Source organism: Coniophora puteana (genome assembly GCF_000271625.1).
Source record: "Coniophora puteana RWD-64-598 SS2 unplaced genomic scaffold CONPUscaffold_10, whole genome shotgun sequence".
NCBI lineage: Eukaryota > Fungi > Basidiomycota > Agaricomycetes > Boletales > Coniophoraceae > Coniophora > Coniophora puteana.
Window position 1 is genome coordinate 628,225 of NW_006913062.1, and position 20,498 is coordinate 648,722.

Sequence of the window (20,498 nt, forward strand, 5' to 3'; positions counted from 1 at the left end):
CCGAAGTTCTCACGGGCTGACGCGCGCAAGGAAACGCGACGCGTCGAGATAGGGGGAATGTGCTGTAGTCTGCTTTGCGCAGCCGATTTCAAACACGTGTCGCTGCGCTCCTTTGAGAATGCCAACGTGTTTCTCATACGACTACTACTTGGCTGGGTCTGTCTCAGAAACAATGAGACTGTGCTAGAAGCTAAAATATGTCTTCTTCGTAGTATTCTGCAGGAGGTGGATTCGCAAACTGAACTGTCGCCATCTCTGTGATCTCTTCGAGCCCAGACACATCTTTCTCGTGTCTCCGTCGCAAATTGAGTATCATCCATGGTCCTAGCCTCACCATCAGGAGAGAAAGCGTGATACTGTACGCGCTCGCGAATGCAATAGACTGATGTGGATATAACTTTGAGAGATAGTTTTGGACAAAACAGATGAAACCCACGTACCAGTTGGAGAGAGGGTAACAGCTGAAGAGCCTTGACGATCATCGACAAAAGCGCTCTGCGATGTTCAGCGTCAAAAACCGTAGAATTAGTTGAAGAAATTAATCGTTTTACATTACGAAATAAAGTATATTGTCGCGGACGAGCGTTGTGGCAAGAGCGGAGCTCGACATTGCAGGAAGACCACGCGGCGATCTCGTCGCGTGCTTGAAAATGTAGCAAAGGGCGTAGACGCTCAATACCATTTCAAATGCGAGCGAGGCAGCAGCTCCCACTGGTATCGCCCAAGTAAGGCGATCTGGGATAGTGGTGAGACAGAACGTTTCCCCAAGCGCTGCTACCTCAGCTAAAGTGACATAAGTACGTTACTTGGGATGAGAGGAACGTTTGATCCTTACAGACAAGTTTAGGCCCCACGGAAAGAACGGATACGAAAGACACCAAGCTAAGCACTTGATCCGCAATAAAACATGCAGTCAGCGAGAGGAGAACCTTTCTGGAGTTCTCGAGCAATATGTACACTCGCGTAGCGAGCATGCCTGAACAAGACGCACTTTTAGCATAATCAACTTGAAAGGCGGAGGTAACTGCGCACCTTGGAGCAAGAGCACTACCGCAAAGGTGCTGGTCTGGGACAGAGCGTACAACTCGTAACCTAAAATGTCAACGTTAGTTCATTCCATAGTTAGTTTGATATAGCTTGCTGCGCCATGACTCACATCTGAGTTTCATCGTCGCTCACATGTCAAAGTGTGTCCGGGCGTAGCGGATACGAAATCTCACCTCTGATTATCCCATTAGGACTCTGACCACTGAGAAAGGACTCGAAAGTTTTACTTACTTGGTCCGATAACGGTGTACTCAAGGATAATACTGTCCCGAATCAGACATGTAGCGGTGTAAGTGCGGTAGGCGACTCACGTATCGTCATGCTATAAGATCCATGACGATATGGTGAGTTCCAAAGACTAAATTGTATTGAATTCAAAGATTGCTTACGCTGTCAAGTATACAGCAGCATATCGCAGCTGACATCCCCACTGATTTAGCTAGAACGGTAGTTTGGGTCTGGATCATTGGCTCACCAAAGCATAGACCAGAGTCGTCCATGAGAATCTCTTGCCCTGTTCGACATCGCCAATAGTGAGCACATAAGCAACAGAGCCAAAAATATAACATGTCAACAACCCAAATGAGTCCAATCTGTATCCCAGCATTAGTCGCATTGTCACCGCGTGTACACTGAAAGAACGTACCTCTAAGTCGATGTTCAAGACTTGTAGTGGGGACGATCAACGTTAACTTCCATGTACCTGACTCCACGCCTCCCACAGGTCAGAGACGGACTCACGGTAATCATAGGCGGTAAAGGCATAAACCGCGGCTTCGCTTCTCGTCAGCCGGCTTCGCGAAGCATGGAGATGCAAGAACTCACCTAACGCGTACCTTGCAGTCTGAATGTCCTCGAGCAACTCAAACTCGGCAGCGAGTGAAGACATCGTTCAATCTGGGGGCAATCACGATAGGGGGCAAACCGGGCGACGAGTCCCAAAGCCTGGTCTTTAAGTATCTCATGTCAGGGTAACACGGTCTCTGGGAAGTGATGGAGGTAAGGGTCATCTCCAAGTTTAAATGAGACGCCCTTGCGAGGCACCGGGGTGAGACTTTGTCCAAAAAAGTCTTTGACGGGCGGAAATCGACGGCCCCGCTCACACGGAGTGGCGCGACCAATTTAAATCCGTTTGAACCCCCTCGTCCTCACGGCCTCCGAGCAATCAGTGAAGCGAAGCTTGAATGCGTAAAGCCTCTTTTAGTATGTGAAGATCCACCTGAAGGCGCAGCACAAGTCCAAACTTCTTGAGGTCGCTGATTGGGCTTATTTTTGACTGTCATGACTTTGGACAGTTCCTGAGCGCTTGGCCGAGGAAAACCTACGCGATGGTGAGCTTCAAGTGCCTCAAACACGGGGTAGTGGCTATGCCTGCTCCACCGATGTGCCCTGATACCCCGCCAGTTGCTGTGATCATCTTCCTGCAGGAGTTGATCCCTTTGATTAGGGATGTACTTCAGCTAGGAATCGATAGCTGCTATCACGCCGATATTAATAGCATACTGTGGCGTATCGGATCGCGGAATGAATGCTGAAACCAAGATCATTACGAGGCCATTCAGAGTAGAGGGAGAGCGGATGCTGGAACGTTCAGGGACGATGTAGGTCGAACTTGGGCGCCACGTTCTAAGCGCTATCTCGGCAACGTAACTCAGCGCCGGAGTTATCTTGTGAAGCTTAAACACATCGGGGATACCGGACTGTCTTGGTGAAGACTATGTACAGCACACAACCCAAATGCTCTCGATTTGTCAAAACATGCAGGAACAAGCTGAATAGATGCGAGGTACTACATATTATCGGCATTGTATCTACGGACTTGGTGCTGAGCAGACTCGGTCAGATACGAATGTTTTACAGGTACAGGCTATCAGCGTACATTCACTTTATTGAACCCCCTTCTCGCCTCGAATAGGTCATATGCCTTGTTACTTAGCCTCACGTTTCTTGGCCAGAACTGCCCCAGGTCCAACCTTGGTCATAGCAAGTAGCCTCTGATTCCTCGCCGAGACCTCCTCGGATTCTTTCAACAACCTCTGGTTATCATTCGCCAGAAATTCGAGCTTTCTTTCCAGATTCTGCATGAGGTCTGCGGCTGTAGCATGTTATCAGCATTCGCAAGAGATGAAGACGTCTGTGCCGACGTACAGCTCCTCAGAATCTCCACTTTGTCGTTCGAACCATTGGTTAGGGCACGGAGCCTTTCTAGGCTACGCAGCTCCTCGTCATCGAAGTATGGAGCAGCGGCGACGGTTGGGAATGACATGTCTGTGGCTTAGATGGGCTTTTGGTCGACAGGTGACTTCGAGCTCCGAGATGGATGGAAAGACGAATGCTGGGGAAGAAGCCGAACAGCACACCCATTTTATAGCTTTTGGATACGTTCCGGCTTGAGGCAGTTAGCGTACTGCTGATCCTTGCTAATTGGACTGTATAGAACTCCACGTAGGTCCCTGGGAAACTAGAACGTGTCGTTATGGGGTCCGCAAGGGGGCAGAACGTTCTGTATCTCGCGCGAAGGGGTGACGTGACGTATTTGGGTCCGAAGCGGCGCATATCGGGGAACCAGTATTGCAGCGGCACGACTGACTAGAATCCGAGATCACTTGGCTCGTTTTCGTTAGAATGGCTAGTCGAAGCAGGGGCACAAGGTCATGAGAACATTACTTGCCTCGTACCTCTGTAGACCTCTGTGCGGGAGCTATCGGAGCTGCGGACGTGCGAACGTTAACGTTGATGAATGGATCTGGGAGGCGAACGCCTCTTGACGTGCTGGCGTGGATAATTGAGGGGTTCCAAGGCAGATCGTGCTAACAGAGCCTTACCTGGAGTCACGAAGCTTCGTGTCCGGCAAACAGAGTTGACCACCAGCAAATGGTGGCGCACGAGGCAGCGGTGCTTTTCGAAGTGCATTTCGAAGCAAGAACGGGGTTGCCGGTATTACGCAAAGTGGGAAACGTTCAAATGAAAGCGGGAAACGTTGAGTCAAATTTGTGAAGGGCTGCAAGTGGAACGTATGCCGCATATAAGAGCGGACTATCATGCATGCTGCCAGAGATGAATGAATCGGAGACAGAATTCACAGCGGGAATAGCCCGATAAGTTCTCGGGACTTATGGTGGAAATATTGAAGACGTACTTTAACTTTGTTTTGCAGGAAAAGCAAGACTTATTTGGTACTTAGCGGGGAGATATTCAGATCAAATTATCTTTTATGACCAAATTGGCCGTGTCACGTGTAAATCGCCAAACTTCATTCAAAATGCGTCCCTGGTAAGTTCCAAAATAAGTCTCGCTGTCCTGGCAAGATTTCATTAAACTGCATCCACAATAAATTCTGAGAACTTATTGGGCTACTCCCCCTGTGAATTGCTACGGTGAGTGCTCTACCAAAGTTCGGCAATGACCGAAGTTCTCAAGGCGCTCGCTTGGGGCACATCTACTAGGTCAGAAACTCTCGACTCTGAGTCTCGCCTTCACTTCTACTCGTCTCTCTGCCTAAGTTTACGCTAATATGCAAGGTACGAGCTTACGAATACTACCTGGTCCTGATCCTGTCATGCTCTAAACCATGTTACACAGCAAAGTCATTAAACAGACTGCTGTAGTCACGAGAATAACACCACTTCTTGTCGCCCTTAACTGATTGTAAATGTCATTTCAGTAATCGGACGTTGAATCAACAATTTTTACTCGCGAACAGTTTTGAGGTGCAAGCTGGATGTATCTCTCGCCAAGTCAACTCGTTCCTCTGTCTCTGAAGCAATCACTGTATCTGATTTCCTGGTGCGAAGTAGCTACATGCCGTAGGTGCTAATTACAACTCTGGCGCTTACACTGACGTGAAGAACGAAATAGTAGGCAACGAACTCCCGTAGCACTTCCCCCTCGCACAGGATCCGAGTTCAAGTAATTAGTGGAGGAAATAACCCTGCTGCTCCATGAGCGCCTGGAGGCCACGGCTCTGCTCCTGCAGCTGTCTCAAGCTCAATCTGAGCTCTGCATTGGACCTAGACAGCTCGTCGACCTGATTATGGAGATACTCTAGTTTATCCACGGCTGGAAAACAAAATGCACCATTAGGTCTCAGGGTAGTTGCGATGCTCTGGCCGACTTACATCTCGCCAGAATGTTGGCGCGCTTGTCACCTGTTCCTCCCGTCAAGACCTGGAGCCTGTCAATCAACCTCCTTTCTTCGTCACGGTATGCCGCCTGAATTTGCCTCTTTCGCTCCCGATCGTCCACGTAGCCTTGACCATTGCCCTGGCCACCAGAGCCAGAGCCGGAGCCAGAGCCGGAGGAAGCCCAGGAGTAGTTCGTGTGTGACGACATATTGAGCTACAGCTTCTTCGTGGAGAATCTTTGTGTAATGTTGTGGGTTTCTTGTGTCCTTGTTCAGCACGAAGATTGTACTCCCTCTTCTTATATCTTACCATGGGTATTGTCCAAGCAAGCCCGGAACATTGAGCGTATCTCCCGTGCATCAGTAATTTTTGACCTTCATCTTGCTAGCCTACACCGGTGCTGTTCAACGATGAGTTGACCGACACGTAATTGCGTGCCGAAGTTTCGTTCCCGCGAGCCGCGGATTTCGTGCTCCTCGAAAGTCAGAAGATGTGAAGCGACTGTCAGAGAGTGCCTGTTGGATAATCCTCCGGTCACGGTCAACCAAGGTCGTTGAATCTCTTGTACTAGGTGAGACAAACGTGAGTACACTCACGGATGACTGCGTCGTGTTTTATCTAGTGCCACTCAACGTCATGAGCACGACCCCTTATATTCTTGGCGGAAGACCTATGGAACCGGAAAGCTATTCATTTAGCCGGGTAGCCTTGCTGTTCACAACTTACAGCACGTTAGCGTTCCATACCACAATAATATTAGCATGTTCTACCTGATAACCAGGCCCGCGAGCTGTGTTACAGCAGGCTGCCTCGCGGCGAACGAATGCACATCAATTCGGTCCGTCAGGCCATTATTCCGTGACGGATCAAGGTGAAAAACGCCAGAAATGCTGATAAGCGAGTGTTTTGACTATCTCCGGCCAATAATCGCCGTCTAGATCGGAGAATGAAACAACTATCAAGGGCTGGCGTACTCCGTAACGGGCTCATGTGTGATTCTGAAACAGTAGCACCTTTGAGTCGCCCTGGCATCGAAATCGTCCTCCGGGGAAATTCATTACGCGTAAGTGGTATAACGTATCCCTAAAGTATCATAGTACTTGTAATAGTCCGTCATCTATACCGTAATAATGTCATAAAAAGATACAGATCAGCGTCCTTCTTTGAGGAACGATCACGGCCATCAACACTCTCCAAGGAACGAGTTCTTGGGTATGGTCTGCTTGTAATCTTTGACCCATGTAGTAAGGTTGGGGTTGTTGTAGGCTTCTGCGTACCTGGATAACGACGTGACATGAGCATCTAGCAGGGATGAATTGCAGATGTAGAACGTACTGTTGGATGTACGCCGAGGTGGGATACTCCTTTGGATCACATCCGACGTTGACGGCGTCCTTGGGCTGGTAAACTCGTACCCAATCGATTCGCATTTTCGTGGGGAACACAAGGTTTGCAGTGTCCACGAACGAAAAACCCGTGGCCATCGCGACATTCGCGATGATGTACTGTAGAGTAGTGTTAGACTCAAGTAGAGGATATATATAACAGTTTCATGGAAGGACGGCTGCAGATAAATGCTCACCATAGGTTCTTCAGAGATAGGCCTATCGTTAACCTCGGTTTCCGGATCCGCTGCCATGCCGCCAGCTTCAAATGTCCAAGCCTCCACGCCATTGTTGATCCAGGTGATGTACTAGAGTACGTTAGGTGACAAAGGACACAGTCATTAGCAGCTACGCACAGCGCTGTCGTTCTTGTAACCTGATCAAGAACAAAATATACAGATCAGCTCTGCGCTCCCGTCGTTCGGGAAGACGACGAACCTGGTTTGTACTCATAGCCGTACGTCGCGAAGCACCCGCTCTCTTGATCATAACACGAATAATCTGCAAATCAATATGAGCCTCCTTGACCAATGTATGGGCCTTACAGCATCGACGCTTACTAGAATTCGTGACGGCCGACGTCGGCTGTTGATAAGTACCGCCTTGGTATGGGTTCCACGCCGTGATTGAAGTATCAGCGAAATGATAGTTGCCCGTCTTGTCCCACTCATACTCCGCATTCATGGGCTATAGCAGAACTCGTCAACGTTGTTGCACAATCACAATCGTAGCATGCGCACCGCCCACTGCGCCGATTGAGACACAGCACCGGAGTGAGAACCGCCGTTCACCTGACCCTCAAAGATATCGATTTCGGGCGCTGATCGTCCGACGAACGTGCCGTCGCTGTGCTTGGGCCCCGGGTGGCTTTCCCCTGGACACGTGCAACGTGAGAGCCGCTGTCCGGGGAGAGTAGACAGCGCGCCCGAATCTCCATTATGGACTGCGGCTGCAGGGCCACCGTTGTGCGTTTGAGCCGCGACAGTGCCGATGTCACAGGAGTCGTACACGTATGGCCACTGCGATAGGTTGAAATGGTTTGAGCGATGTTAGTTCCCTCGCACGCCATCGTGGTGCATGTGCTTACCATGCCATCAAGCGTAGCACCATATCCCACTCGACCTAAGTTACCCATCGTCCAGATGGCGGGCCACATACCTGCGCAGCCAGACTTAGTAAATTGGCTGACGGCACAGCAACTGACACAAAGCTGTACTGACCGCTCACAGAACTTGACCCCGGGAGTGTGACAGAGGCAAGGATCAGTCCGCCCGTGAAGCAGAACTTATTCCACGTCGACACCGAGGCGCTCATGTAATCCAGGTTGTTGATCTCCTTCTCACTGAACGTAATCTCCATTGCACCGTTGTTTGTAGCGACGGCTGAAGGATGGTACCACTCAAGATCGCCGGTCTGCGAAGTCGGGCCGATAAGCCGCTAGCGCTAGCGGACATAACGTAGCGCTCACCTGCCAATTATGAAGGTTCGTCGCCTCCCAAAACGGATCGTCCCCCGGCCAGAATGTCCGCCCGTCCTGCTCGAACTCATCACTGAAGACAAGCTGCCACTCGCTCCCGTCATTGAAGGATTTGTAGGTGTAAGCGCTCGAGGGCGTGTCTGCATCGATCAGGGCAAAGTCCCCGAACATCTTGGGTACCTGTATATCCAGATGTATAACTTGAACGTATAAAAGAGCTGAAGAATGCGTACCTGACCGCTGGCGTTGATACCGCCGATGTTGGATCCGCCATTGTTGGATCGCGGATGCGAGGTAAGTGCAGATGCGATGGGGTAGCCAGCGCTGGAGTCGAGACGGATGAGCAAGGTTAGAGGTGTACACTGGCGGGGGAGAAAGGTCGATAACATACAAAAGGCCGAGGATGCATAGTATGAGAACAAGAAGACATCCAAGATTTGATATGCCCCTGAAAGTAAAGATGTGCCCAGTGCTGTTGAGGTTGCGATCTTTCTTGGGATCGGGTTCGTGTAGCCAGTCGTCTGGATCAGGGTGATCAGGAGATGTGTTTGACCCCCATAGTTTAGGGTCAGCAGGAAGAGGGAAGTGCTAATCAAGGCAAATGAGTGATTTCGGGCGGTGACGAAAGGGTCAATATACAAACACCACGTAAGGCTTGTGACGAGGGCCGCGAGTTTGGTGGACTGCTAAGCCGTGAGGTGAGTGAACTGGGGTCGAAGTCATAAGCGCTTTGCAACGGGCTCCCCATTACCGAGCGATACCGTGCGTCATAAGCATTTGAGCGGGGCCGATCCGAGAACGACGACATGGCCAAGGGAGAAAGGGTATTAACGGAAGAGGGAAAGGGAGCCGTCTAAAAATCTGACGGGGACGCGGCCCCGATGGGACTTTAAGAGAGCGATGGCTGTAATCATCAACGCCCCGGTATCCCACTCTCCCACCAAAGACCTTCGGGACGGGGTGTTTGGGCCGCCCTCGGAACCGTGTTGAAACCTTGACAGCGTCTTCCTCGAGGTAACAGAGGCCGAATTACGGCAGGACACCCGGAGTCTGTTCCCCGTACTTTCCGGGTCTGCACGAGCGGCTTCGCCATGTGGGTGGAACCTGTCTACTTGAGCCAGCGCACCTCAGCGCGTGAAGTGAGTGCTGAACGGTGACGACGCATCTCACGTTGCAAAACAATCGCCGATATTTCAGAGAGCCATTGCTCGGGCGGAGGTTAGGATAGACGCCTGCCAAGACTGTCAGGATCAATTTGGATCAACGCACGACGAGAGGTGCCTATCATGAGCGATAGGACATGTGTCCACGAGAACACAGCACCGCCTCAGCAGCGTCCAGTAAGGTTCAGTGGGATTCGAGAGGCAAGTTGTTATGAGACCGAGAAGGCTGGGGTTACCTATATCTAGACGATTGATTACTGTCTGCTGGAAGATTCTGGTCAGCGCCAAAAGACAGGGTTCTGCATGGGCAAGGCGGAGAGAGGCAGAGAGTTGATGGGGCTCTTTGGAAGTCCGCTCCCGTACACTGGGCGCTTCTCCATAGACCTTGGACCATTCCACTTGTTACCGGCGAAACTTTTGACATGTTTTATGTGCTTATTTTCGGAAGGTGGAGGAGAAGAGAGACGGTGGTGGAAAGAATCTCGAGCTAATCGTGTGCAAGGAACGAATGTGGAGCATAAGCCAAAACCTGTTGACGTCGGTAATTGCCGGAGAGCCCATATATATGTAGATTTATTCGCCAGAATTTACAACACCGAACGTAAATCTGATCCGCCTCCGAGCGGAACATCACGGCAACCCACTTGGAAAGCCATCAAGTTATCAATCGTCGTCCGAATTGGTGTATAGCAGCTGTGATCGTACTTTATTCAAAATACTTCTCACTATTTGGTTTTCTACCGAATGTGTGTGTATTATTTGAATGTTTATGATAACACGTCGGTCCCGGCCGATTTATTATACAATGATGCCTAGTTGTACTGCCGTGTCTAGAATCGAGGGTCTGGGACATTTGAGGCACTTTTGCTGCTGATCACTGGCCCTACAGCGTCTGAGTGACCAGGACTAAGAAATCCAATAAAACCGGATGGGGGCCGTAAGATCGGAGTAAAATTGCTGATGAGTTATATCTATGTACTATGGTATCATACGAAACTCAACTCTCAGTAGTGTACAAAGTTTCACGTAATACTGTGCACACGCTCGGACACACAACAAGGCCAGGTACCAACTCAGAACTCCACTTCGTCGCCTTTCTAGGGGTTTCACATCAAATCGAGGTGCTTGTACGAGTTGTCGTCCGGGTAGAATGCATTGTATATCAATTTCTCGAAGGGTAAATTTGTTTCGCTTTTGGGCATAAACAATTCCATGTTGTCACCCCGCAGCTCTTTGAAGAAAACCAATGTAGAAATTCGAGGTCGCACGGGCTCGCGACGACGCACAGCGCGTTTGTCCTGGGCGAGGGGAGGGTGCCCGAAGGGCAATCGCGTGAATAATTCAACTATCTACGACAGGAATATATACTACGAAAACTCGGATATAATAAGATAGAATATGACACGTCATGATGCGAGCGGTAACGAACACAGAATTCCAACAACCAACTTTTCGCGCTAATCAGTCTTGTGCAGATACGTACCCAAACCGCACGCCAAGCAAGTACTCCAGAAGGTCCAGTCAGCCCACCTAGAAAGCAAGAAAAAGAAAAAGAAAATCACAATGTCACGTCAGGATTTGCGGAGATAGGACTCACCCGTGATAAGGGCTAATCGCCCCGTTAATAATGTAGACGCAGCCGGGCAGATCAATGCTGGGTATGTATAACTGAAAATACCGTATAAAGCATGGCAAATGTGACCACAAGAAATGCACCTGTATAAGAAGCCATCAACACAAATGAAAGTCGAGCTTATCCGTTGCGTAGGGGTTGTGCTTCCACTCCATGGCGCACATGTCCTTCGATCGTTTCAGAAGATATTAGCAAGTTATCTGTTTTCGATCGACGCTATGAAACGCTGCTAAAATTTCGAATACTCCTTCAGCACTGACTGCCCTTTTTATCCCCAAAAGCAAGTGCGCTGGGTCTATATTCACGTCGTTCGACCGAGAACAGAAGACTGTAAGGATGTGAGAGGGATGTTCTGAGCATTTGGATTAATTACGAAGGTTCAAAATAATGCGCTCAGTACGGAATATCTCATCTACAGTGCCTTTAGGCTACACAACGAGGGGAGTTTTACACAGGATGAAGGAGAGGCCTAAAAATCTAGGAGGTCTTCAGCGTCTGAGCGCGCCAGACTTAATGCAATTAACTCTACTTTTCTTCACGTGCGGTTTCGTATACCTTTTGCATTGAAATTTACGAGAACACTACCCGTCAGTACGACGTTCTCCGACAGAGCAGGCCCGTCTTCGGCTACGCCCAAAATTCTAGCAACAGGAAAGGGAGCTACTTGCATCTGCCTACAGAGGGATATCGGAGCTATGGCTACCACACAACCAGGATCAGTGAGCGCTTGCGACGCTCCAAGGCTTTGAAACCAATGTGACGAGGTTTCTAAATTCGTTCTCGGGCTTGAGTTTCGTTGAAACAGATCACAACTTAATGATCTCATAATATTTCTGTAAGAGGGAGCGAGTACGCTACGCTAGTGCTCATGGCTTTGGATTCAGGTGCGAGGGGTACTTGATTCCGTCATATCTAGCTTGAGGACGAAGGTGACGTATTGGTGGGATGAATAGTTCTGTCGCCAAAGGTATAGAGGCACCATGTCTAAAGCGGAGTCGTTACATCAGTGTTTACGCAGACGAACAATGATGACCCAGGGTGCTCTACCCAACGAGCACATAATCGAAACCATCAACATCCGACATCCCATGTCCCACACATCCCGCGACGCGACGCGTTTAGAACGGCTGCGGCTCAAGCACCTCAGACACCTTGACCACCAGCGCGTTCTTGTTCTTCAGAAACGCCGAAAAGTACGCCTTCATGCCCATCACGCCGTGCGCGCGGATCGTCTCCACCACCTCGTCGTACCCAGCCTCATTGCTGTCCCGATGGATGAAGCACTGCAGGTCCCGCTTCTTGTTGTAGACGTACAGAGGCGCCGTCGCCGGGGCGGCGGGCGCCTGGATCTTGATGAAGATGCCCTTGCGCGATGCGTCTTTGGTGTTCGCGACTGTTCGCTGCTGCAGAGTCGTGGGCGAGATAGTGGAGGCGTGCATCCCGGCGCCCATGTAGGTTGGTTTGAGGGTGACGACGTTCTCGCCGGCGAAGGGGTGGCAGTTGGGTTTGTGCGTCTTCCAGTGGTCGCCTGTAAGTTGATGGTGTTGGTTTCGGGACGAGCGCGTCGGGCGCCGGGCCTAGTGATAGGGGGCGATAACTAGATGAACTCACGTTGACATTCCGAAGAGCAGTAGAAGGTGATGCCACACTGGGAGCACTGCATCACCTTTCCCTCCTTGCCGCAGTTAGCACATATCTTGCCTTCCATGGCAATAAGGAGTGGGTGGGTCTGCGTTGCTGCGTTGCAGTGCTAGTCAAGGTGCTAGTCCAACATCTGCATCATGACGCGTGAAGACAAAGTGGCCAGCTTGGAGTAGATTTCTCACGCTCCTGCCGTGGCTAAGCGCTACATCTCGGCAAGGAGACCGACGTTTGCCCTTGGTCGACCTCAACGGTCAAAGACCATTCAAGATTAAGCTATCCGAGAAATACGCCATAAGGAAGCTTGAGCACGCCTCCTCGGCTTATAAGCCCGGCTCACTAATTAACCTATTAGCGCTATCCGATGTTCACGACTCCGATATCGATCATGTCGCATCGTAGATCTCGAACTTGATCTGTATAGCGAGCAGTCAATGCAGTAGGAATGGGAATTATTGTCGATATTAAAGTAATTTGGAACATATACTGTGAAGACGGTGCTACATCAACCTTAACAGCGATGCGGCAAGTACTGTGCTTTTCTCTGCCTTCCAAAGGCGAAAGTCAACCACTCACCATTGCAGGTACCTTGGGCAGGTCAAAAGAATGCTAGTACGACGCGGATGAGTATCGACCATTGATAAAGTTGGGAGGGCAAGAATAAGTTAGTAGGGCCTGAGTGCGACGGGCTCTTCGGCGCCGGGACGATCAGGGTACGGGAGAACATATATGCTATTTCAGACTCAATACTCAACCTCCCTAAGGAGTAACCGAGGACATGAGAACTCATCACGCCGGCGCTTAACCATCGGACGGGAACGTGAGCAACAGAGGATTAGTGGTGAGGCGGACGACTCGGCCGTGATCGCAGGGATCGGAGGCAGCATGTAACCTCACGAAACACAGGGGATAGCTTACCTGTGATGAGATTATGGATTGACCCGTGGTGAGATTATCACGCGAACCGGTACACATGTCATGGAGTTACACTACAGGCAAACCGCCTCATTCTAGTGCCTAAAATCAACAAGAAAATGACCTGGAATGGAATCATTTCCAGCAATATTTTCCCTTGTCGAAAAGACGTTAAATAGTTTTCATGTTCTGGCCGATTTTCAGGCGGCGGAAATCAGATCTCCTTCCATTTATAAAAAGTCTGCCGGTGCGGAGACTGAAATCTGACACCAACTTGCCATTTTAGGGCACTCGGCGTCTCAGAAAATGTTAACTTTTCTGTCCTGTGGAAATCTACAAGAAAATGATTCCATTCCAGTTCATTTTCTTGTGGGTTTTCGACATGAGAATGAAGCGCTTTGCCTGTAGTGTTAATCATCGAGGATGCTTTTCATGAGCTTTGACATTCATGTGGATGACAAAGCTGTAGGTGTCTGCGGGTGCTCGGTCACCAGCTTCGGACGTCGATGCAAGTCAAGCACGCTTTTTCAGCACCGGCTTAGAAAGCACAGGCTCTCAGTCGTGGGAAATGTCTATAAGCGATCCATGCCGATACGCGGCACCTGCTTCCATTTCAGGAATATTCGGACGTGTCCTCGGAGGCTTTGTCGAGGGAGGCGGATTGTTCCGTCACCTTCTCCATGTTTCCGGCCGATTCTCGACGACACTCGTTGTGCCTCCTCCCATTTAGAGCGTGCTTGTGCAATGTACATTGTCCTTCGGGGTGAGTATGACGCGACCGCCACGCACCGCCTGTGCATTCCTCAGCTTTCCTGCCGCTCGGTCATGTCACAATACGTGTCTGTCCGTCCGCTTGGATCACCTGTATAAAGAGGCCCAGGATGATGGTGGTATCTCCCCAGCCAACAAGCACCTCCAGTCCTCATCGGCCTCCGCAGCTCAAGCTACCCTTCGCAGCCCTCCGCTCTTCGAGTCGCCTACCCTCCTGAGCAGCTTCATCGCTCTCCGTCACCAACCCCTTACAACACTTCGAGTCACCAACCCACAACTATATTCGTAGCGATGTTCGCCTCCCAAGCTAGCTCTACCGGCGTCTACGTCCCGGTCCACCGCCGAGGGCGTAGCTCTGACTCGACTTGCTCTGGGTCTGACTCCGAATCATACGGCGCGCGCTCGCCTTCGCCTGCTCTGTCCGCCACTTCAAGCACCTTCTCCGCACACAGTACGTTCCACTTCACAACATAGCTTCTACTTCAGTGGCTAACTCAGCGCCATAGATTTCCCAGTGTACACTCTCTCTGAGCTCCTTGCGCTTGCGGAGTCGCCCCTGACCAAGGGTGCACTGGATGCCGAGACCCTCACGGCCATGCGCAACGCTGCGCCCTCGGCGGTGCTCAGCCGGAGACAGAGGAAGAGCGTAGAGTGGCACACGCGTCATCCCAGCCCCAGCAGCTCTGACGTCCATAATACCCACCACGCCCCGCCGATGTCTAGCCCGCGCTCCAAGGGCGTAGACCGTTCGTCGCGCAGGCCTTCCCATGGTAGCGCAAGCACCAGCTCGTCGGATGATGAGCGTAGTGGTCGCTCGACATGGAGGCGTGTGCCTGCTCCTGGACGCGTTCTCTGATCGCCTGTAGTCTGGACTCAAGGACGCTACTCAAGGACGATAGGGATGGTTCGCGTCCTCTCGTTTTCATCATCATGACATAGAGAACCCATACTGTACAAGACACAGCACCTTTTGGCATAATATGTATATCACTATACCACGACATACCGCATTGCTACAATCACTTTTCATACAACAATCAATCAATGTATTTCATCACATAATATCCGAGTGGTTTTTTCTCGACACATGCAAGATGTATCTGTTCTGAGAGCAATCCGCCTGAGTCGACAATGTAGTTTCATCTATATTTACTATGCTATCTGATACATTTGGTTGCAATGGCGTACCAGGCTACCCTTCGGTCTCCGGCGCAGCCACCGACCCAACACCGACCTCGGTGCCAGCAGTTCGGCCATGACGTTGGTGACGCGGCCGAGCTTAAATACACAAAGGGAATGCCCGTGATAAAAGACTGACGAGATCATTGCCGTCATTGGCGCCGGACCGGACAGCCAACCAGAACGCAAAGAAAGACCGGTAATCGTTGCACCCCGCTACTTTGCACCACCACATACTACGCATACCCCGCGCCGTCTCGGCTGACCTAGTGTTTGAGAATAGGAACGCCGACTTCGTTCAGGGATAAAAACCTTCCACAACGTGCGAGCATAGTGCATTAACGAGCCATCCTCATCAGCAACTTTACTCAGTACTCAACACAAATTAGTCAACCACACACACACCACTTTCAACGCAATGTCGGACGAACAGAAGGCGCAGTATACCTCGCTGGAGGAGATCGATCAGGTGAGCGTCGCTGCTCAGTAGATGCAATTGGAGACGCTTGCCAGTATGTAGTGAGGAAACTGAGACATCCAACCGTCTGTAGATGCATGCAGCCCTGCGCGCCGGGTTCCGCAGCGGCAAGATGAAGTCCATCGCGGCGCGGCGCACCCAGCTCACCCAGCTGGGCTACCTCGTGCAGGACAACATGGAGCGCTTCAAAGAGGCGTTCGCGGCGGACCTGGGGCGGCACCCCATGGAGGCTTCCTTGTGCGTCCCTTAACTGTTCTGCCATCCTATTTGAGCACGTCTGCTAATGAGACGGTAGCCTGGACCTGCTTCCGACGTTGAGCGACACCAAGATTGCCATTGACCGCGTGGAGAAATGGGCGCGCACCGAGCGCGCGCCGTTCTCGCTCAACTTCGCGGCAACACGCCCCGTCATTCGCAAGGAACCCAAGGGTGTCGTGCTCATCATCGCGCCCTTCAACTACCCCGTCTGGCTCACATTTGGCCCGCTCGTGCGTACTCCGCTCCATATCCGCGCGCAGCATTAACACCCGTCGCCGCGCATAGATCGGCGCACTCGCAGCAGGCAACTGCGCCGTCCTCAAGCCCTCGGAGCTCTCGTGGAACGTGACGAAGCTCATGGCGGAGCTCGTGCCCAAATACCTCGACCAGGACGTCGTGCGCGTCGTCCTCGGCGCCGTGCCCGAGACGACGAAGCTGCTCGAGCTGCCGTGGGACCATATCCTGTATACCGGCTCCGGGCGCGTCGGTAAGATCGTGAACATGGCAGGTGCGAAGACGTTCTCGCCCGTCTCGCTCGAGCTCGGCGGGAAGAGCCCCGCGGTTATCGACCCCAAGTGCGATATGCGCACGGCGGCGAAGCGGATTCTGTGGGGCAAGGTGGCGAACGCGGGGCAGACGTGTGTTGCGCCGGACTATGTGCTTATTGAGCGCGGGGCGGAGGATAAGTTTGTCGAGGCGTTGAAGGAAGCGTGCGTTTTTCTCTTCCCTCGCTGTCGAGTAAACGAGGCGTCGGAAGGCTGACGTCGATACGATGCAGTCACAAGTCGTTCTTCCCGGACAAGTCATACAAGGAGATGAGCCGCATCGTCGCCCCCAGCCACTTCAACCGGCTCAAGGGCCTCGTCGAGAACACCCAAGGCACTGTCGTCCTTGGTGGTTTGGATGAGATGGACGAGGCAGGCAAGCTCATCACGCCCACCATCGTTCGTGGCGTCAAGGAAGACGACTCACTCATGAGCGAGTACGTCAAATCTCAGCAGCCACTCCCGTAAGGCGACGGGAAGCTAACTTGAGTTATCTAGGGAAATCTTTGGGCCAGTCCTGCCGATCCTACCTGTCGACAACGTCGATGATGCTCTCGAGTACATCAATAAGCACGATCACCCGCTGGCCTTGTACGTCTTCACCCAGGACGCGGCTTTCAAGGCCAAGGGTGAGTTTGCGTCATCATGTTTGTGACTTAATGGTCACCACTTGACATTAATCTCTGTTTAGTCTTCGACAACACTACGAGTGGCTCCGCTGTTGCGAACGAAGTTCTGCTCCAGTGCGCCACTGACGGTCTTCCGTTCGGTGGCATCGGCCCCAGTGGGAGTGCGTATTACCCTATATTTTCCCCTCGTATTTGAATAGTGACTGATGCACGCGTGCAGACGGATACCAGACGCGCAAATACGCGTTCGACATGTTCACGCACCTCCGTGCGTCGCTCGACTCGCCGTCCTGGCTCGACAAGATCATGGGCGCTCGCTACCCGCCGTACACTGTACGTTTCTTCTCTTGCACACCGCCATATTATTCATATCTCTCATTTCGCATGACATGCAGTCTAAGAAGCTAGCGACCTTCGAAACCCTCTTGGGCGTCAAGCTCCCCGCGCGCCCGGCTAACAACGGCCGCATCTCCGCCGCCACGCACGGCAAGGCCTCGTCCACTGTACGTCTTTAGCGCCCCCTCTTCTGAGATCCATCGCGCGCCGTCCTCATTGCTGACTAAAGTGATTCATCCTCGGTGTTATATGCGTTTTGTTCTTATGATCTATTTTATTTCGTCTTTATTCTACTAGGCAGCGCGGCGTGGGTGGACGGGTGGCGCGATTGTGATCATACTGGGCGTTGCGCTAGCTGCGCTGGTGAGGCGGGAGGGCGGGGTGCAGAATGCGGTTGGGTGGATTGTGAATGTGCTGGCGAGGCGGTGATACAGGGTGGGGGGATCGGGAGATGTCACCGAGATGAGACTTAAGGGTGGATCTTCTTGATTATACCTTGCGGAATCGGAATGTGTGTTTAAGATTTTGCTTTATATTTCTCTGTTAGCGGTTTGTGCTATATTACGCAGTGTTTGTACGCCTAGTTATCCCCATTATATGCTTCTGTGCTTGTTAAAGTGATGTTCGAGATAGATAGCGATTTCTACCTTCTGGTTTCCGCGCTCGATATCGGGACGTGAGTCGGACTTCTCCGTCCACTTGATTATTGGCTTCACTTCGGAAATAGCAACAGGTCGGCTTCTGTCGGGTTGTCTATGAAAGACAATGTCTGGTCTTCGGACGGGTTTAAGTGCATCGTTGAAGAGGCGCCCGTCCTCGCGGACGAGGAAGCCAAAATATCGAGGACGGGGAGTTCTGCTTGCCATTAGGCAGTGTAAGTGCCGCCGATGACATGGACTGATCGTCTATTCGTGACGAGCTATGATATATAAGCCGGGAAAATCTACCCACTGTGAAGGCAATATGATATAAGCACGACATCGAGGCTGAGATATACCTTCAACGTCAAGGTAGGCAACACCGTTGGCATTGAACAAGTGAAAACAGTCGCAGCAGTCAACTTGAACGATGAAACCGATCCACCGCCCACCCTTTCACACGGAACTCTCTCCAGAGCGCCTCGAACTGCTTCACCTGCCCGTATATCCTGCGCCTGTTCCTCATCGAGTCCGAGCGGAAACAGGCATCGACAAACGCAAACGCCGGAAAGTCCCCATCGTAGAACGGCGCCGCCGCCGACGACTGGCTCGCAGACCCTGAGCCGCTTCGTGCGAAGCCGATCCACATCTCGGCAGCCGCCCGCGCGGCCTGCGCTGAGCCTTTGACGGCTGACACGGGCAAGATCCACTGGAGCGGCCCGTGCAGCAGCATCTCCCGCGCGACGTGGTCGAGCACGTTTGGGTCGCACATGCGGCGGCGGAAGGGTTTGCATGTGGCGGAGAGCGCGAAGTAGGCGCGGAAGGTGAGGCGGCCTGCGATCATGTCGAGGAGTTCTTTGGGGATACGGGTCAATGCGTTGTTCTGTGGAGATACGGGTGCATCCGAGGCGAGTGGGGTGAATGATGGGAGGTCGAGGGCGTTGTCTGGAGGGGGGGTGGGCCAGCTGAGGGCGGGGTGCCATGTATCAGCATTGGCGGAGCTTGAGTTTATAAGGCGTCGGACGCGGAATACTCACGAGTCAGGGCGCATGAACATCCAGCAAGAGAAGTCTTCCATGAGGTGCGGAATCAAGGATGACCCCTGCAGGCCGTCGTCGATACCGCATCCGATCCACTTGTACGCGTTCGAGCTGGCGGGGAAGCGGTCCTGGTATTGGTCGCATGACCGTTCCAGACCGTTGTAGCTGATGTAGGGGAGGACGCCGGTGAGGCGGTCTTTTGAGCGAAACTAAGGGTCAAAGACTGGTAAATAGGCAAGAGAGACGAAGACGTACCGCGTTGCTTGGTTCTCGAGTTTACGATCTCGTACAGCTCACCAGCCATGTCCAGCGATGGCGTGTGTTGAACATCGGGGTTTTGCACGGGTAGAGCGTCCCAGCTGATCCAAGCTTCTATGTACCGATAGCATGCCTCCGAGACGAAGAAGTTCGGGTTCGGGAAGCGCGCGCTGGTGTGTGATGTGATTCGCTCTCGGCGTTCCTCGGTCTCTCCGTTGGGCCCTGCGCGCATCTCAAGAACATATTCGAAGTCTCCAGCAGTGTGATGCGTCACCCGACGCGTCTGTACGCCCTTGCCCGTCGGGAACCGCTGCTCCCCCTCCCCAGACGCGTCATCGATGAGATTCGCCCGCCCGTCAGCAGTGTCGAAGTGGCCTATCGCGATCGCGGTGCCGAACCCCTCTTCCCAGCCCTGCAGCGCGTCGGGCTTCCACTCGTCGCCCTCGACGAGCTCGAGCAGCTCATACACCGTCTCGTGGATGTCTTGTGTGTACATGTCCGGGTTGCGTTGTGCGATCGCGGTCGTGATGTCTTCGCAGAGGTCGTCTATGTCGTCGCCGTCGTGCACGATGGGTGTGCCGCTGTTGGGTGCGATGCCACATACGATGCAGAGGTGGTCATAGCCGCCCATGGATGGAGTTGAATGGTCAGGGACACAGTGCGCTCAGGGATCGGCGGGATCATCTGATAGGGGACGGCATGGGCGCTTGATCTGAGAACTCGTGAGGTCTATGATGCGGTCAGGGCGATAGACGATGTTGCTACATTCTAAACACGCAGTTATGCAGCAGAACAGCATCGAGGCATTGCTGGTTATGGAGAAGACGTAGACGTTCACCGTGCATAGTACAATGACGAGCACGGTGGAGAGGAGAGACGTTGTACACCGGTCGCAATGGCGACGCGAACATAGAGCGTGATACTGCGGATGGGGTGGGAAACGCCAAGATATGATACGCGTTCGGCCATGCCAGTGGATGT

The 20,498-nt window shown here is 52.2% G+C and overlaps 8 protein-coding genes across 8 annotated transcripts; 2 read left to right on the plus strand and 6 right to left on the minus strand.

Annotated features, from left to right (window-relative positions):
• Nucleotides 1-166: 166 nt before the first annotated feature.
• Nucleotides 167-1,618, minus strand: CONPUDRAFT_83759 (uncharacterized protein). The gene is made up of 10 exons (XM_007773166.1): nt 1,523-1,618; nt 1,437-1,465; nt 1,359-1,369; nt 1,279-1,310; nt 1,241-1,244; nt 1,033-1,092; nt 836-976; nt 552-783; nt 441-495; nt 167-382 (listed from the first exon to the last, which is right to left on the minus strand). Exons 3-10 carry the CDS (start codon nt 1,366-1,368, stop codon nt 191-193), a joined length of 726 nt encoding a protein of 241 aa, XP_007771356.1. The 5' UTR covers nt 1,369; nt 1,437-1,465; nt 1,523-1,618; the 3' UTR covers nt 167-190.
• Nucleotides 1,619-2,975: 1,357 nt separating this feature from the next.
• Nucleotides 2,976-3,313, minus strand: CONPUDRAFT_91772 (uncharacterized protein; the record flags this gene model as incomplete). The annotated part of the gene is made up of 2 exons (XM_007773167.1): nt 2,976-3,142; nt 3,196-3,313. 2 exons carry the CDS (start codon nt 3,311-3,313, stop codon nt 2,976-2,978), a joined length of 285 nt encoding a protein of 94 aa, XP_007771357.1.
• Nucleotides 3,314-4,960: 1,647 nt separating this feature from the next.
• CONPUDRAFT_156291 (uncharacterized protein) lies at nt 4,961-5,379 on the minus strand (the record flags this gene model as incomplete). The annotated part of the gene is made up of 2 exons (XM_007773168.1): nt 4,961-5,106; nt 5,166-5,379. 2 exons carry the CDS (start codon nt 5,377-5,379, stop codon nt 4,961-4,963), a joined length of 360 nt encoding a protein of 119 aa, XP_007771358.1.
• Nucleotides 5,380-6,354: 975 nt separating this feature from the next.
• CONPUDRAFT_91786 (glycoside hydrolase family 16 protein) lies at nt 6,355-8,781 on the minus strand (the record flags this gene model as incomplete). Its single annotated transcript, XM_007773169.1, has 13 exons — nt 6,355-6,448; nt 6,507-6,676; nt 6,754-6,864; nt 6,913-6,932; nt 6,995-7,057; nt 7,117-7,243; nt 7,297-7,575; nt 7,644-7,714; nt 7,777-7,969; nt 8,025-8,213; nt 8,267-8,357; nt 8,425-8,621; nt 8,677-8,781. 13 exons carry the CDS (start codon nt 8,779-8,781, stop codon nt 6,355-6,357), a joined length of 1,710 nt encoding a protein of 569 aa, XP_007771359.1.
• Nucleotides 8,782-11,655: 2,874 nt separating this feature from the next.
• CONPUDRAFT_167333 (uncharacterized protein) lies at nt 11,656-12,580 on the minus strand. Its single transcript, XM_007773170.1, has 2 exons — nt 12,441-12,580; nt 11,656-12,357 (listed from the first exon to the last, which is right to left on the minus strand). Exons 1-2 carry the CDS (start codon nt 12,535-12,537, stop codon nt 11,948-11,950), a joined length of 507 nt encoding a protein of 168 aa, XP_007771360.1. The 5' UTR covers nt 12,538-12,580; the 3' UTR covers nt 11,656-11,947.
• A 1,867-nt stretch (nt 12,581-14,447) lies between these two features.
• On the plus strand, nt 14,448-15,012 carry CONPUDRAFT_156294 (uncharacterized protein; the record flags this gene model as incomplete). The annotated part of the gene is made up of 2 exons (XM_007773171.1): nt 14,448-14,607; nt 14,663-15,012. 2 exons carry the CDS (start codon nt 14,448-14,450, stop codon nt 15,010-15,012), a joined length of 510 nt encoding a protein of 169 aa, XP_007771361.1.
• Nucleotides 15,013-15,753: 741 nt separating this feature from the next.
• CONPUDRAFT_61169 (NAD-dependent aldehyde dehydrogenase) lies at nt 15,754-17,653 on the plus strand (the record flags this gene model as incomplete). The annotated part of the gene is made up of 8 exons (XM_007772956.1): nt 15,754-15,804; nt 15,887-16,050; nt 16,109-16,301; nt 16,357-16,781; nt 16,850-17,053; nt 17,115-17,245; nt 17,308-17,406; nt 17,466-17,653. The coding sequence occupies 8 exons, from the start codon at nt 15,754-15,756 to the stop codon at nt 17,651-17,653; spliced, it is 1,455 nt and encodes a 484-aa protein (XP_007771146.1).
• Nucleotides 17,654-18,004: 351 nt separating this feature from the next.
• On the minus strand, nt 18,005-19,928 carry CONPUDRAFT_138635 (uncharacterized protein). Its single transcript, XM_007773172.1, has 3 exons — nt 19,515-19,928; nt 19,257-19,455; nt 18,005-19,184 (listed from the first exon to the last, which is right to left on the minus strand). Exons 1-3 carry the CDS (start codon nt 19,747-19,749, stop codon nt 18,638-18,640), a joined length of 981 nt encoding a protein of 326 aa, XP_007771362.1. The 5' UTR covers nt 19,750-19,928; the 3' UTR covers nt 18,005-18,637.
• Nucleotides 19,929-20,498: the final 570 nt, after the last annotated feature.